The sequence below is a fragment of the Hippopotamus amphibius genome, chromosome 7 (genome assembly GCF_030028045.1).
Source record: "Hippopotamus amphibius kiboko isolate mHipAmp2 chromosome 7, mHipAmp2.hap2, whole genome shotgun sequence".
Lineage (NCBI taxonomy): Eukaryota > Metazoa > Chordata > Mammalia > Artiodactyla > Hippopotamidae > Hippopotamus > Hippopotamus amphibius.
The window spans coordinates 26,267,195-26,284,802 of record NC_080192.1 but is presented as its reverse complement, the minus strand read 5'-3'; the positions used below and the strand labels follow the sequence as shown (position 1 = coordinate 26,284,802).

General features: G+C 35.7%; 1 protein-coding gene across 8 annotated transcripts in view; it reads right to left on the bottom strand.

The window, feature by feature from the left end:
- Window positions 1-17,608, bottom strand: part of CEP83 (centrosomal protein 83) — a 107,919-nt gene that overhangs the window by 66,447 nt on the left and 23,864 nt on the right. For 7 of the 8 annotated variants that reach the window (XR_009054661.1, XR_009054662.1, XR_009054663.1 and 4 more), the window contains one exon: window positions 208-481. Coding sequence is in view for 5 of the 8 variants with exons in the window: in XM_057741501.1 (XP_057597484.1) it covers window positions 208-380 (173 nt within the window). In the remaining 3 variants the exon portion in view is untranslated. Of the gene's footprint in view, window positions 1-207; window positions 482-8,283; window positions 8,471-17,608 lie in introns of all 8 variants that reach the window. The other variant, XM_057741500.1, reaches the window with a different exon arrangement.

Here is a 17,608-nt window from a genome sequence, read left to right as displayed (position 1 = left end):
TGATTTTATATGTCTTGCTACCTTTAAAACATGACTTTTATAAATTTATAATCCACTTGATTTAAAGAAAATTTACTGTATTTACAGTTTTAAATGTATACTGTATACTGCAAAATAACAAAATTCTACTGTATATCCCAGAGCAAACATTCAGACAAAATAAAATTTTTTAATAAAGCCACTCACTTCCAAATTAAAGTAACTTACCTTGTGTGTTCAGCTTTCAGAGTCTGATAATTAGTTTTATGATGTTCACATCGTAACCGTTCATCAATTAACATTTTTTGGAACTCAGATTGAGAACTTGTCAGTCCACTGTCTCCACCAGGAGGAAAAATGGTGGGAAAAGTGTCCATATTGGTAAGTGAGCTGACAACCATGTAAAAATAAGTCCTGGCTTTCTTATTGTCTTAATTTTCTTTCCAAGAGTATTTTCCACTTTCTTCTTCCTAAGACAGAATCTCAGGAGGCCAAATTATACCTGTAGAGAGAAATATAATTAATTAGTGATCAGTGAACTCCTTCAGTATTTTTATCACTTCTTATTATTCTCCTTATCATTTCTATAACAAACCCAATTTTCAGATTTTCAGTTGCTCATAAAACAAAATTCAAGAATAAAGTTGAATCACACCTTAAATTTTCTTTATTTCCATGCAGTTTCTGTGACCATCAAGGTCATATCTTCAAGTATTAACCTAACTAGGAGTACTGACTCTTGCAGTATAGGTAGTCCTGGATTCACAAATCACCAAATGTCTTCTGAAGCTACTGAGTTAAACTTCAAGAGTGGATTCTGGTATGAAATCCACACCCCGAAACCAGGGGGAAAGCTATCTGGAACTCGGTAAGTGGATGGGGAGAATCACGGTCTTCACAAAAATGACTTTAGGCATGTAATTATGTCCGTGATTAATGCTACAAAGGGCCTTTTATTTATACAAAGGTGATTGTACTCAGGCTGCAGATTCAGAGAAGAAATCAGTCAACATATAAATATTGATCATCATGTATTATACACTGCGCTAAGAACAGGAAACTCAATCACCTCAGCTATCCCCAACAGCAACGACCCAGGATTATGAAAGTAACTAAATGTTCGCTGTATCTAGAAGTTAAAAATGATGACAGTGTTCTTACTGCAGATAATTAAAAACAAAAATTTTAATCAAAATAACTGTCCATTTTAATCTCATTAACCTTTCTCAAAACTACTGTATATATATTTTTCCTAACAGTATCTCCCTGAGTCATGGGTGATTATGAATTACCTTTTCTTTCTACAAGAGACCATCTTTACCCTACGCAAACCAACCATTAAATTACTGAGTCTTGCCTGAACTACATCATTTCTGATACATTAATGTGATGCCTACATATTACATACGAAGACTTTTAAACTAAAGTTGAGGTTGCTTTGGTTTCCTGCTTTATCTATTTTAACAGAGGGGTAAAAGTCCTTCAAGGACACTTTACTCCTTACTCCTAGGTTAAATTGTGCACAAGGATTCAACCTTGGCAAATACAGAGTGCACGGTTTGTAGCAGCTGCTGCAACATTATCCTGTCAAGAGTATACATTTGCTATGGAATTAATAAACTGGATCATAAAACTGGCATGTAATTTTGATTCTGCTCTTTGATCCAAATCAACTTTTAAGAGATAGAAACATACAATAAACGTATCTCATACTTTCTAATAATATCACCAGAGGCATTATAAGGTTTTAATTTTAATTAGCTAAAAGCTTAAACTACATTAGAAAAATCAAAAGCTACCCTTTAGTCCCATTACTAGTGAAAGAAAGACTTACAAGCTAAAATGAGTATTTTTTTTTCTTTTGTATTCCAGTTAACTTGACAAGTATTCTCACTGACCCTTACCCTAAAATGAGAGTTAAGTCCGCACGGAAACGAAATTTACAAAGACCTGAAGGTTTCTGGAAAATAAAATTAAAATGACTTATCTCCTTCCCTCTTGGCACTAAAATATTCACTTAAAAGTACTTTCCTGGACTCCACTAATTTCAGAATAGCCCTTTCTCCATCACCACCACCATTACATCACCTCCAATTCTAGTTTCTATGCAAACATATGTGTATTGCCCTCTTGTACCTTCCCAAACCAGGAGGATTTCTCCTGTTCCAAGATGATGTTGGCAATTTCATTACTTTTTAAAAATTTTTTTATTTGATTTTATTTATTTTATTATTTTTGGCTGCATTGGGTTTTCGTTGCTGTGCACGGGCTTTCTCTAGTTCTGGCAAGCAGGGGCTACTCTTCATTGCAGTGGGCAGGCTTCTCACTGCGGTGGCTTCTCTTGCTGTGGAGCACGGGCTCTAGGCTTGTGGGCTTCAGTAGTTGCAGCATGTGGGCTCAGTAGTTGTGGTGCATGGGCTTAGCTGCTCTGCGGCACATGGGATATTCCCAGAACCATGGGAATTGAACCCATGTCCCCTGCACTGACAGGTAGATTCTTAACCACTACGCCACCAGGGAAGTCCTCATTACTTTTTAATATGATAATTTTTTGAATAGTAAAGCTAGAATACACCAACACACATCACCTGCAGGTACCACACCCAAACGCATGATACACTTTCCCCTCATACCACAAAAAAATCACGTTAATTTGCATGTGTATACACACACACATACATATCTATACAAAGCTTTCTGGAAAGTTAACTGTATCAAAACGATAAATCTGTTTATCCCCGGCCCAATCCTAGGAATTCAGTCTATGAAAATAGCTGGATGAATATCCAAATGTAATTACTACACAAGAATTTTCTTTGTGACATTGTTTTTAATTAAAAAAAAAGAAAGAAATCAGAAGTAAGCTAAATTTCCATAAATAAAGGTATATGTATACTATGCATTAAAAAAGATAGATAAGTTAGATCTGTCTCCACAGCATGGTGAAGAGTATAAATGACAGATATACACACATATGTTTACATACACATAAAGAGTCAAATAGTGGTACACCGGGCTGAGAATAGTGGTAACTTCTGGGGAAATAATAACGGGGGGACCCCCTGACAAGAAAACTTGCATCTTGCCCTTTCAACATTTTATTGTTAAAAAGGAACAAAATTGGGTCACTTGCAGAGACATGGATGGACCCAGAGTCTGTCATACAGAGTGAAGTAAGTCAGAAAGAGAAAAACAAATATCGTATATTAATGTATACATGCAGAATCTAGAAAAATGGTACAGATCAATGGGTTTGTAAGGCAGAAACAGAGACACAGATGTAGAGAACAAACATATGGACACCAAGGGGGGGAAGTGGGGGTGGGGTGGGATGAATTGGGAGATTGGGATTGCCATATATACATTAATATGTATAAAACAGATGACTAATAAGAAAAAAATACCAAATTGTACACTTTAAATATATGCAGTTTATTGTATGTCCATTATATCTGAATAAAATTCTTTTTAAAAGAAAAAAACATTTTATTGTTAAATTTTCTTTTTAACAATTACAAAATTTTTTTCAGATAATGAACAATTCTATCACCCTATATTCAAATTATCTTAAACCAAACTCATCATCCTTGCTTTCAGTCTACCTTCAACCTCCTTACTCTCCAGCTTCTGGTACTGATACCAGTATTATGCTATCATTGATCCACACTTACAACCCCAAAGTCTTCTCTGCTTCCTGTCTCAACTTCCCAGGTAGAAACAACAAACACTCTTTCTTTCAAATGCATTCCATTCTATCCATTCCTACTTAACCACAGAAAGTCAAGCTTGTGCTGCCTCATAACTAGACTATTAGAGGTTTTTATTATCCCTGCTTCCACTAGTTCCTCTCTGTAGTCTCCCCCCAAACACTGCCAGGTTAACAGTCAGAAAGTACTTGATTCCTCACTCTCATGCAAAAGCTCCCATATACGTGAAAATCAAAACACTCCCGTCTTTCAAAGCGCTACACAATCAGCCCCAACCTACCTTGTGTAGTCTCATTTCCTACCATCTGCCAAGAATATTCTACTCCAGCTAGCCCCTGAATAAATATGCACATCACACCTTTGTTCACACAGCTTTTGTCTTAGTTTGTGAACCCTACACTAATCAAAATAGACTTTAGCATGCACAATAATCACTAACTGTTCTCTATTTCTGTGATGACTGACTATAAATAGGCATAAACACAGTAGTTAGATACTAGAAAGAAATCCTTGACTCAAAGTTATGAGCCCTGGGTTGCATTTGCCAATAGCCTTTTCCAGAATTTTCTCCTCTAGGAATATTTAAGAATCACAGAAAACTATCTGCCAATTTGTGTGAATCTAACCAAGGTCAGAATGAATTTTATATCTGTTTTCAAGTACTCTGCACGTATAAATATGCAGTTCTCCAGTTCAGTAGTAATCAACTTATCAAAAATAATCTTGGAAAATATACTATGGTAGTCCTCCAAATAGCTACCTAGTGTCATAGACAGAAAGGCCTCATAAAACATAATCCTTTCTTTGACTTTCAAAAGTGGTTCTATCATTCTATATTTGAGGTCACAAAGAAAGAACTTCTATTTTTTATACTAATTACATAAGGAGGTTTTTAGCTAAAAATGGAAAACCCCATCTCAGTTACCATATAATCTCTCTCTTATACCAAGAAATTTGAAGACAGTCTTCTATTTCCAGTAATAGAGGATTAAGTACTTTGCATCAAGCCTCCTGCTAAGGACAACAAGAAAAGCCAGATACATATATATTTTTTAAAATCAGCTTGAAGACATTGGAAAATAAGAGAATAAATATTTACTGAGATAAGAACAGGGGAAGATACGGATGCAGAAAGATGAGACTGGCACTTGGGACTACCCTTCCCCTAGAAGCATCTGCCAATTCCAGAGAGGTAGATGGGAGACTGAACACCCTGGGACAGTCTTTAAATCAAAGCAAGATATATTAGACCAGCAAGGAGTGGAGAAGCCCTGGTGATCACCCTTCATTTTAGATAGATACTTTAAAGGCTGCCTCTTAGGAGTAAGAGTAATTCAGAAGAAAGAATTAGACTGACCTCAAATTACTCTAAAAAAATAAACATGCGACACATACACACATGTAAAAGTCCATGGGAAGAGAAGGTAACAAATTAAAACCACAGAAACAACAGACAATAGGCAGATACACAGGGTCTCACTATTAAAGAGTTATCAGACAATGATTCTAAAAGAATTTTTTAAATTATTATGTACAAAGAAATAGAAAACAAGATTGAGAAATTTGGGAGAGAATCAGAAACCATAAAAAGAAACCAACGGAAACTCTAAAATTGAAAAATATAATAACCAAAATTAAGAGCTCAATTGAGTGGGTAAAACAGCCCAGATTAGACATAGTTTAGGAAGGAATTGGAAGATACGTTAAAAGAATATATTCAAGATAAAGTAGAAAAAGAAACAAGGATGGAAAATATAGAAAAGGAAAGAAATACAAAGAATAAAGTTAAAATGTCACTGTAACAGACATGAAATTGGAGTCCCAGAAAGAAAGGAGAGAAGAGAGCAGAAGCAATACCTAATACAAAGGAAAAAAAAGAAAGTTTGACAACATCCCCAAACTGAGGAAAGGTATCAATTCTCAGATTCAAAAAGTCCTACAAGGACTTCCCTGGTGGTCCAGTGGCTAAGACTCTGTGCTCCAAATGCAGAGGGCCCAGGTTAAATCCCTGTCAGGAAACTAGATCCCACATGCCAAAACTATGAGTTCACATGCCGCAACTGAAAAAAAAAAAAAAAAAAAAGATCCTGCATGCTACAACTAAGACCTGACACTGCCAAATAAATAAATAAGTAAATACTACTCCCCCACCAAAAGTCCTACAATCCCCAAGTACATAAATAAAAAGAAACCCAAACCTACATGCATCACATTAAGACAGCTAAAAAACAAAAACAAAGGGAAGATCTTAAAATCAGGCACAAAGAGACAAAGTAACTTCAAATAAGAGCAACAAAAAGACAGAAGTGACTTCAACAGTGAAGGCCAGAACACATGTACAGTGCTGAATGAAAACAACTGCGAAACTAACATTCTATAAATACAGCAATACTACAACTTTGAAGAATGATGGTAAAACAAAGACATTTGCAGAGAAACAAAACAAATTCATCCCTAAAGATGCACACAAAAGAAACAGTAAAGGAGTTTTCACACACAAGAAGAATTCTTAGCTGTGAACTTGACAATTCAGAAAGAAAGGAAGATTAATGACAACCACAAATTTATGCATAACTCAAATTGAATATTAACTGCATAAAATATTGATATCTTGTGGGATTTTAAAATATATTGACTTAAAATGAATGGTATATAAGTCAATAAAGGTAGAATTACAAATGTAATAGAGTCCTTGCACTGTATGGGAGAAGGGTAAAAGTATCAATTAATATTAGATTTTGGTAAGTCAAAGTCACATACTGTAAAGGAAATGGGTTGGCAAATTACAGTCCATGGGCCAAAGTTGGCCTGCAGCCCTTTCTGTATGGCCCCAAGCTAAAAATGTTACCTCCTTTTTTAAGAGTTAAAAAAAAAAAAAAAAAGACTAAAAATAGATGTAAAAATCCTCAACAAAATATTAGCAAATCAAATCCAACAAGGTTTTAAAAGAATTATACACCATGGCCAAGGAGGATTTATTCCAGGCATGCAAGGTTGGTTCAATATTCAAAAAATCAATTACTACAATCCATTACATCAACAGGCTAAGGCAGAAAAATCACACAATCATATCAATAGATGCAGAAAAAGAATCTGACAAAATCCAACACCTATTCATGATAAAAACTGTCAACAAATTAGGCATAGAGGGATATTTCCTCAATTTGATAAAGAGCATCTACAAAAAATCTACAGCTAACAGCATACTTAATGGTGAGAAAAACAGAAGCTTTCCCAGTAAGATCAAGAATAAGCAAGGCTGTCCCCTCTCACTACTCTTTTCCAAAATTGTACTGGATGGAAGTCTTAGCTAACATAACAAGGAAATAAAAGGCACAGAGAAAGAAAAGGAAGAAATAAAACTATCTCTGTTTGCAGATGACATGATCATCCATGAAGGAGAGCCAAAAGAATCAATTAAAACAATTCCCAAAACTAATAAGCAATTATAGCACAACTGCAGGAAAGATTAATATACAAAAGTCACTTTTTTACACCAGCCATAAACAAATGGAATTTGAAACTTAAAACAATATGATTTACATTAAAACCCCCCAAAATAAAATAGGGATAAATCTAACAAAATATGTATAAGATTTTCATGAGGAAAATTACAAAATTTTGATGAAATTAGTCAAAGAATTAAATAAACAGTAAGAATTTTATGTTCATGGACAGGAAGACTAAATATGGCCAAGATGTCAGTTCTTCCCAACTTGATAGACAGATTCAATACAATCCCAATAAGTTATTATGTGGCTATCAACAAACTGATTCTAAAATTTATAGGGAAAGGCAAAAGATCCAGAACAGCCAACATAATATTAAGGAAGAACAAAGTTGGAGAACTGACATTACCCAACTTCAAGGCCTACTATATAAGCAACAATAATCAAGACAATATGATATTGCCCACAGGATAGGTAAATGGATCAATGAAAAAGAATAGAGAGTCCAGAAATAGACTAAATTATAGTCAACTGATATTTGGCAAAAGAGCACATGCAAAAAATAACACACACGGAAAAAGAAAGTGGATCTAGGCACAGACCTTATACTCTTCACATAATTAGCTCAAATGGACTATACACCTAAATGTAAAATGCAAAACTATCAAATTCTGAGAACATAACATAGGAGAAAATCTACATGACCTTGAGTATGGAAATGGCTTTTTAGATACAACACCAAAGACAAGATTCATGAAAAAAATTGACTTCATTAGATTTCATTAAAATTAAAAATTTATACTCTAGAAAAGACACTGTCAAGAGAGTAAGAAGAGAAGCCACAGACTTGGAGAAGATATTTGCAAAAGATACATCTGATAAAGGACCGTTGTCCAAAATATACAAAGAACTCAAACTCAGCAATAAGAAAACAACTGGATTAAAAAATGGGCCAAACATCTCACCAAAGACATGGCACTTAAGCACATGAAAAGATGTTGGACATCATATGTCATTAGTGAATTGCAAATTAAAGCAACAATAAGATACTACCACACACCTATTAGAATGACCTAAACCTAAACACTGACAACACCAAATGCTAGTGAGGATATGGAGCAATAGGAACTCTAATTTATTATTCTTACCATACAATCCAGCAACTGCACTCCTTGGTATTTACCCAATGAGCTGAAAGCTTACGTCCAAAAACCAACACGCAGATGTTTACAGCAGCTTTGTTCATAATTACCAAACCTTGAAAGCAACCAAGATGTCCTTCAGTAAGTGAATGGATAAACTGTGGTACATCCGGACAATGGAATATTATCCAGCCTTAAAAAGAAATGAGCTATCAAGCCATGAAAAGATATGGAGGAATCTTAAATGCATGTTATTAAGTGAAAGAAGCCAATTTAAAGAAGGATACATATTGTACGATTCCAACTGTATGATTCTGGAAATGACCAAAACTACAGAGACATTAAAAAGATCAGTGGTTGCCAAGGGTTAGGGGAAAAAAGGGATGAACAGGAAGAGCAGAAAGGATTTTAAAAGCAGTGAAACTATTTTGTATGACACTATAATTATAAAATACATGCCAATATACATTTATTAAAATCCACAGAATGCACAACACCAAGAGTGAACAGCAATGTAAACTGTGGACTATGGGTAATAACGACATGTCAATGTACCACTCTGCTATGGGATGTTAATATTGCAGAAGTCTGTGCTTGTAGGGGCAAGTAGTGGGTACATGAGAACCCTCTGTACTTTGTGCTCAACTCTGATATAAATCTAAAACAGCTCTATAAAAGGAATGAAGGAAGGGAGGGAGGAAAGAATACATAACAGAAATCACACATGGCCTGAAGAGCCTAAAATATTTGCTATGTGACTCTTCATAATAAAAGTTTGATAAACCTTTCTCTAGGATAACCATTAAAGAATGCTAAAAGGATGCAAAAATCAAAATTACTCAAATACTCTAAAAAAAGGTTTCTCAACACAGAAATTTAAAAGTAAAAACAACTCAACTACATGTCTTTTTTTTTTACATGTCTTTTTTATAAGACATTTTTAAAACATAAGGGCACAGAAAGATTGAAATAAAAAGGAGAGAAGATAATACAAATGTTAATCAAAAGAGATGGTGGAACCATATTAATATCAAATAAAGTTGATTTTAAGGCAAAAAATATTACTAAAGATGAAGAGAGACATTAATAACGATAAAAGGTTAAGTACATGAAAAAGATGTGACAATTTTAATTTATGTACAGTAAATCAAGTGGGCAGAACTACAAGGAATTTACAACCTTAGGGGGAGAATTTAACCACTATTCTTGGTAACTAATAGAACAAGCAGAAGAAAAACAACAAAAAAAAAAAACAGTAAGAATTCAGACAATTTAAACAACACAATTAACCAACCTGACCTAACTGACATATATAGAAAACTGTACCCAATAACTATAGAACATACATTCCTTATAAGCATGCACGTAACATTCATAAATGACCACATGCTGGGTCTTAAAAATATCTCACATGAAAAAAAAAAAAAACAGGTTTATACAGAATATGTTTTCTGACTACAGCACAATTAAACTAGAACTCAATACAAAAAGATAACTGGAAAAGTTACATATGCTTAGAAAGAATATATTTCTAAATAACTTATTAAGCAAAGAAAAGGTCACAAAAATTAGAAAATATCTAGAACTAAAGGAAAACTGATTATTAAAACTTGAGGGATAAAGACATCTGCTTCCAGGAAGATGTAGCAGATGTACATTTCCCTAATCCCACTAATACAATTAAAAGTCCCCAACATTATATATATATATGACATACTTAACATGACTGAAAAAATGGAGACTAGAAGGCAAACCAGACAAGGACACTGGAACATAAGAACCAACACAATGGCAGGCTCCCTGGGTTTTCTTTTTCCCTCATTTATGCCCAATTTGGAGCTGAAGATGCTGGCAGTGGGTTCAGAACTACCCCCCTCCACCTCCCCAAAAAAGTCTTAACCCTGTTTCTCTAGCCAAAGTAACAAGAAAGGGGGAAGCCCAGCAAGACAAAAAATTTTTAGACAATAACAACCACTAGAGACAAATACTACAGAAACAGTTGTGGTTCCACCCCATCCACGCAAGCAAAGGCCAAGTGGAGAGGCCAAGTTGTAACCAGTTATCCCAATACCTTACCTGGATGACATACAAGCAAGCAGGAAGTTGGGACTTTCATCTCTGCTGAGAAGTAATAAAGTCCCATGCTCCTGCAATGTCACTGGAGACCACATGCATCACCTGAACTTTCACCCCACCAAGATACGGATTGGCACATTCCTCAATCTGCTGAACTGTTGTCAGAGAAGGCCTAGTGAAGAGTGAGGACTGGCACTACCACTCAGCAATAACATGGCTTCCCTTTCTACAGTGTCAGTAGAGACCACATAGGGAGCCAGAAGTCTCTGCCACTGAACAATAAAATGATGATCTTCTACAACTCAGGTGTCAACAGAGGCAAAATGGGGAAACCAGACTTTTTACCCCCATCTGGCAACAAAGAGGCAGCTTGTTTCCCCTCTTTCCCCCATGAGAGAGGTGTCAGGAAAAGCCAGCTAAAACAGGTTTAAATAGGATCCAAAGTCATATAACATAAAACCCAAAGGTCCAGGTTTCAATAAAAAAAATCACTGGTCATACCAAGAACGAGGAAGATTTCAAATTAAATGTAAAAAGATAACTGCTAGATGCCAACACTGAGATAACAGAGATGTTAAAGTTATCTGACAAAGATTTTAAAGAAGTCATGATTAAAATGCTTCAGTGAGCAATTACAAACAAGCTTGAAATACATGAAAAAAGAAAAAGTTACAGCAAACAAATACAAGTCTCAGCAAAGAACTGAAGATATAAACAAGAACCACATGGAAATTTTAGAAATTAAAAATACGATGACCAAAATAAAAAATCTAAGTATGAGCTCAACAGTAGAAACAGAGAAGACAAAGAGGAAAGAATGAACTAGTAGAACAGAAATTACTCAGCTTGAACAATAGACAGAAAATAGACAAAAATAACAGATGCTCAGGGACTTGTAGGACTAAAATGAAACATCTACCATTCATGTCATCAAAGTCTGATTCCATTTATACGGAATTTCCAAAATAGGTAAATCCAGAGAGACAAAGCAGATTGGTGGCTGCTGGGGAGAGGGAATAGGGTAATGGATACAGAGTTTTCTTTGAGGGTGATAAAATGTTTCAGAACTAGAGAGAGGTGGTAGTCCTACAACATCATGAATATACTAAATGACACTGAATTGCACACTTTGAAATGGTTAATTTTATGTTACATGAATTTCGCCTCAAAAAAAACTTAGCAAACTAGGAACTGAAAGGCACATCAATATGATAAAAGGTGTGTTCAAAAAGAATACAGTAAACACTATGATTGATTTCAAAATCTTCAATGCCTGCCTTTGAGAATGCGATCAAGACAAGGATGTCCATTATCACCAATTTTATGCAAATTTGTACTGAAGATCTGGAAAAAGACAAGGTACAAAAGGTTAAAAAAAAACTGGAGAAGGAAAAATAAAACTTTATTTACAGATGTTCTGATGGTGTATACAGAAAATTCAAGTTTATAGAGAAATCATTAGAAGAAGCAAGTTAGTAAGATTGCTAAGTAGATTAACATACAAAAATTAATTGCATTCTACATACCAGCAATGAAATATTTTAAAGAGACTGTTTATGGGGTCCTCTGGATATCCTCTTTTGTGAAATGTTTATTTGAATCTTTTGTCCAATTTTTTCTATTGAATTATCTTTTTATGTACTAATGTGTAGGAATTCTTTATAAAATCAAAATCACAATGAGAAAACCAAAAACACTGATGGTAACAAGGTAGGAGAGAATGCGAAGCAACCAGTGATAGCATATCCACTTTGGGGAAAAAAGCAAGCATTATCTAAAGTTAAAGAAATGCATATATATCATGACTCAGCAATTCCTCTACTATATATACCTAACTGAAATGTGAGTACAAGTACACCAAGAGATTTCTGTTCGAATAATACTGTTCATAGTAGTATTATTTCAAATTGAAACCTAGAAATAAACCAAATTTCCATTAACAGCTGAAGAAACAAATTGTGCTATAAAGGAACTAGTACTATATGGAAGAAATAAAGCTACCAATACATAAATATACTATGCAAAAGAAAGAAGCCACACACAAAAGAATATATACTGAATTATTCCAAATATCTAAAGTTCAGAAAAAATAAAAAGACAAAATGACAGTACTTAGAGAATACATGCTTAAGTATGTTTAGGTGGTAAAACAATAAAAAAAGGAAGTGCTTAACACAGAAGTCAGGATAACGTTACCTGAGGAAGGCTGGTAGTGTTCTACTTCTTGATCTTTGTTCTGGTTACATTGTGGTTTGCTTTATAAATCACTCAGATGGACATTTTTCTGCACTTTTTTTTAACATGTATTTTATAACCAACATTTTTTAAAGAGTTCAAAATTTAGAATTTTAAAATTCTAAATTTTCATTCAAAAATTGGTCTCAGTATCATCAAAGACCCAGGTCTTTCCCATTCTTCTGTCAACATCCTGTTGTCTTAATTCTCCTCTCAGTTGTGAGGGTACCACAATTTCAGACATCACATGGATACACAAAAACATGTATAAAAGGACCATTTCTTCCATCAATTCTCTTCTTATTTAGTCTTTTTGTTTTAAAGGTAAAATTTATATATAATGAAATGCATAAATTTTAAGTGTACAAATCCATGAGTTCAAAAAGGAAGAACCCAAGAGTATTCATTGTTTAAATATAACACATTTTTTTTCTCTTACTGATGAGCATTTGGATTGTTTCTGGTTATTATGAATAAGGTGCTTGCACAAGACCTTTTGTGGACACATTTTCAGTTGGGGAGAGGTGTAAACATATGAGTGGAATTGCTAGATCATGGAGTGAGTACACGTTTATAACAAACTGACAAAACTTTTCCCAAAGTAGTTGTACCATTTTCCATTCCAATCAACGTAAGAGTTGTTTCCTTCACATTTTTGCCAACATTCGGTGTTGTCAGTCGTTAAAAGACAAACTGAAGTACATTAAAATTTTCAAGAGTTTATTTGAGCACACATCCATTCCAACTGGGGAGCACCTAACTGAAAGTAGTAGGAACATGCCACCAATAGGAGCTAGAGATGTGGAACCAAAGCAAGGAAAGCATTTGGGTGGCTATAGATTAAGGTGTTTTCTTATTTCGAAAACCCTAGTTGGCTCTTTTTGGTTGTTCTTAAATTCCAGTTTCTGGGACTCAAGTGCATTGATTCTGGCTTAGATTTTGGTTTGCTTACATAGGTTACCAAGGCATTGGTACAAGGCTACCAGCCACCTCAGTCTAAAAGCCTCTTTAATTACTTTAACATGGTCTTTTAGTTTTAACCATTCTAGGGAATTCTACCTCATTGTGGTTTTTACTTTGCATTTCCCTGAGGCAACTTTTTCATGTATTTAATGGCCATTCACGGATCTTCTTAATCTATGAAAAGATCTTTTCTTTAAGAAGGATCACAACAGGACTTCCCTGGTGGCACAGTGGTTAAGAATCCACCTGTCAATGCAGGGGACACAGGTTCGATCCCTGGTCTGGGAAGATCCCACATGCCACTGAGCAACTAAGCTCATGCACCACAACTACTGAGCCTGCACTCTAGAGCCTGCAAGCTACAACTACTGAGCCCATGTGCTGCAACTACTGAAGCCCAAGAGCCTAGAGTCCATGCTCCGCAACAAGCCACCACAATGAGAAGCCTGTGCACTGCAAAGAAGAGTAGCCCCCACCCTTCTACTAGAGAAAGCCCATGTGCAGCAATGCAGCCATAAATAATTTAATTTATTAATTTATTTAAAAAGAAGAAGAAGAAGGATCTTAACAAAGAATGTTTACCTTTCAAATTCACCTCAGTGCACTGACTTACTGGTATCCTCCTGAGCACACACATTGCTGTTTTCTACCTCCATGTCTTAGCCAATACTAATTTCCTTGCCCTGAAGGTCTTTTCCGTCCCCTTTGCACTCTGATCTAGTGAATTCCCAGTCAGCCTTCAAAAAACTTGTTCAGGAATGCATTACTTCCTCTATGAAGTATTTCCCAACTCTCCCAAATGTATTTATGTAATTATTCCATCTTCTGTCTTGTAATTTTTTAATATATGTAACACAAGTAATGTAACTTCACCGAGGGGAAGAAAACATGTCTTACTCATATTTATAACGCCCAAATCTAAAACAAACACAGGTACATATTAGCTCAAAAACATTAAATGAATATGTTCACTATTCTATGCTCCTTTAGCCTCAATTCACTTTTCTCATCCATATTCAGTAACTGAGGCTTCTGTATTGGGCTGAATGCTGGCCCCCCAAAAATACATATGTCACTTCCTAATCTCTGTAACTTATGGTAATGACATTATATGGCAACACATGATTAAATTAAGGATCTTAAAAGGAGGAGCTTACCCTGAATTATATGGGTGGGCCCTAAATACAATGACATGTATCCTTATAAGAGAAAGGCTAAAAATAAAACAGAGGAGGTAATATGAACAAGAAGACAGAGATCAGAGAAATGCAGCCACAAACCAAGGAATGCCTTAAACCACAAGAAGCCGGAAGAAGCAAGGAAAGTATTCTCTCCTACAGCCTTTAGAGGGAGTGTGGCCCTTGATTTCAGACTTCTGGTCTCCAAACTGTGAGAGAATAAATTGTTGCTGTTTTAAACCACGTGGTATGTAGTAATTTGTTACAGTAGCTACAAGTAACTAATAGGCTGGCTGTTCTCTTCAGTCTATTTTTTCATAATGAATTTTAGCCAGTCTGAAAATTTCTATCAGTTTTAAATTCTTACCACAGTCAGACTTTTCTGATTTTAGCCAGTCAATAGACAAGTATCAATTACTCACAGAACATCTAAATATGTATTAGGCACTTGAACCATACAATAAAAGAATGTGCAGAGTTTACCAAATAAACTCATAATGCAAATTTTAAAAAGTACACCATTCAAACAATGAAAGGTAAAGCAGATTATTCTGATCAGCCTGTTAATCAATAAGCATTTATTAGATGGACTACTCTCTGTGAAAGGCAATTTTTAAGACTCGGCACAACCCTTCTCCAAATACATCTTCCAATCTTTTCAACTACTGTACTACTAACACATAACCACACCCACAAGTCCTTCCTCCCACATGTTTAGACCAGTCCCAGCTCCACAGATCCACAGGACATTTTCTTTCACACAGGAGCTGTATTTCTTAAAAGTGGTACAATGTCCTGGTCAAAAGGATGGTAATTCAAAATATCCTAAAAGCACAGCTGCTGATGCTCATGGAAAGCTTCCAAAACACATTCCATTAAAAAGCACATGCTATACGCCTTTGAACATTTCAAAACAATGCTTTAAATACTACATGCCCCCAAAGTGAATGTTGTTTTTTTAAAAACAACATTAAAAGTCTAGAGAACCTACATCGGGCATTACTTCACTTATAAACAAAACATTAGAAATGAGTTTCTTTAAAACCCAGAGAGAATCCTACACTAGCCTCCCTGACAGCCTTTGGATGGCCATCCCAGGATGTCTTGTATACAAAAAAATGTCACAACGTGACATCCTGCCAAAACCTGAAGCGCAGCTGGGAGCAGACCCTTCAAAGCCCTGGTAAGGTGCCAGGCCCTGTAATTGCGATTTAGAAAGAAACGGGAGGGTAAGGAAAGAGGAAGGGAAGAAGATATGTATTAGAGTGGTTAGCAATCAACCACCAAAGCACTCTGAATTAAAATGTTATTCTATTCTTATAATTGCACTGTCTGCCTCCGCAGAGCTTAACTCGCACAAAAGAATTTTGGAAAGTATGATATAGTAACCAGTCAACCTCAAATGCTTAGAAATAAATTATAAAAGTCTCTGAAAAGTTGTGATCTGAAAAACAAAGATGACTATTGCCCAAACCATACTTCAAATTCATTTTCATGTTTCTTAGTGTAGGCTCTATTACATATAACACGGGGACTCTGCAAAAGATATATGAGTACTTAATACTTTTGTGCAAGCTACAGATTCTTTTTTGCTCACACAGTCCCATACTTCTCCTGAAATAGAAAAGGCTACCATATGGCTCCTACCACAAAATAAAGGTTGTCTACTGATCCAACAACATATCCTGGAAATTATTTGTTTTTTTAAATAAATTCTGATTTAATTTTATTTCCATGAGATTTATGCCTTAGGCGGAAAAGCCAAATAAATTTTAAAAACTGATAAGTTCAACTGATATTTTTATTGGAGTTAATGAAAGCATTCCCTTTTTCATATTTGAGAATCTGCCAGAAAGTATAAAAGTTTTCAGAGCCAGAAAAGGGAGATAAATAAAAGCCACACAATACATGTTAATTTTAAAGCCATTCATTTAAAAAAAAAAAGCAATTAAACAATCAGTACTTACTGAGTGGCTACTATATCATATTTACAGAGTGGTCCACTTACTAAGAGGGCTCTGGGGGAGATACATAAATATGCAGACTGTCAAGTCCAACTGACTTCTCAGCAAAGAAAAACCTGCCCATATTCAGAGTACTGTGGACATTTTCTATGTGTCTATTTTATGCCAGACACTTTGTTGGGTATAGGGATACAGAAATAAATAAAAGAAACTTTGTGCCCTCATAGTGGTCAGTGAAACATACATGTTGATCACCAACTGCTAACTAAATAAAAAAGAGAAAATTTACAATTTATTAAACCCTTATGGGGGACTTCCCTCGTGGCACAGTGGTTGAGAATCCGCCTGCCAATGCAGGGGACATGGGTTCAATCCCTGGTCCAGGAAGATCCCACATGCCATGGAGCAACTAAGCCTGTGGGCCACAACTACTGAGCCTGTGCTCTAGAGCCCTTGAGCCACAACTACTGAGCCCACGCGCACTGCCACTCGCCACAACTAGGGAAAGCCCAGGTGCAGCAACCAAAAACAAAAAAAACAAAAAATAGGACTTTCTAGGTGGTGCAGTGGTTAAGAATCCGCCTGCCAATGCAGGGGACATGGGTTTGATCCCCACTCCAGGATGATCTCACGTGCCATGGAGCAACTAAGCCTGTGGGCCACAACTACTGAGCCTATGCTCTAGAGCCCTTGAGTCACAACTACTGAGCCTGTGTGCTGCAACTACTGAAGCCCACGTGCCTAGAGCCCATGCTCTGCAACAAGAGAAGCCACAGCAATGAGTAGCCTGCGCACCATAAGGAAGAGTAGCTCCCGCTCACTGCAACCTAGAGAAAGCCCATGTGCAGCAACGAAGACCCTATGCAGCCAATAAACAAATAATTAAAAAAAAAAAAACCTTATTGTACATAAATT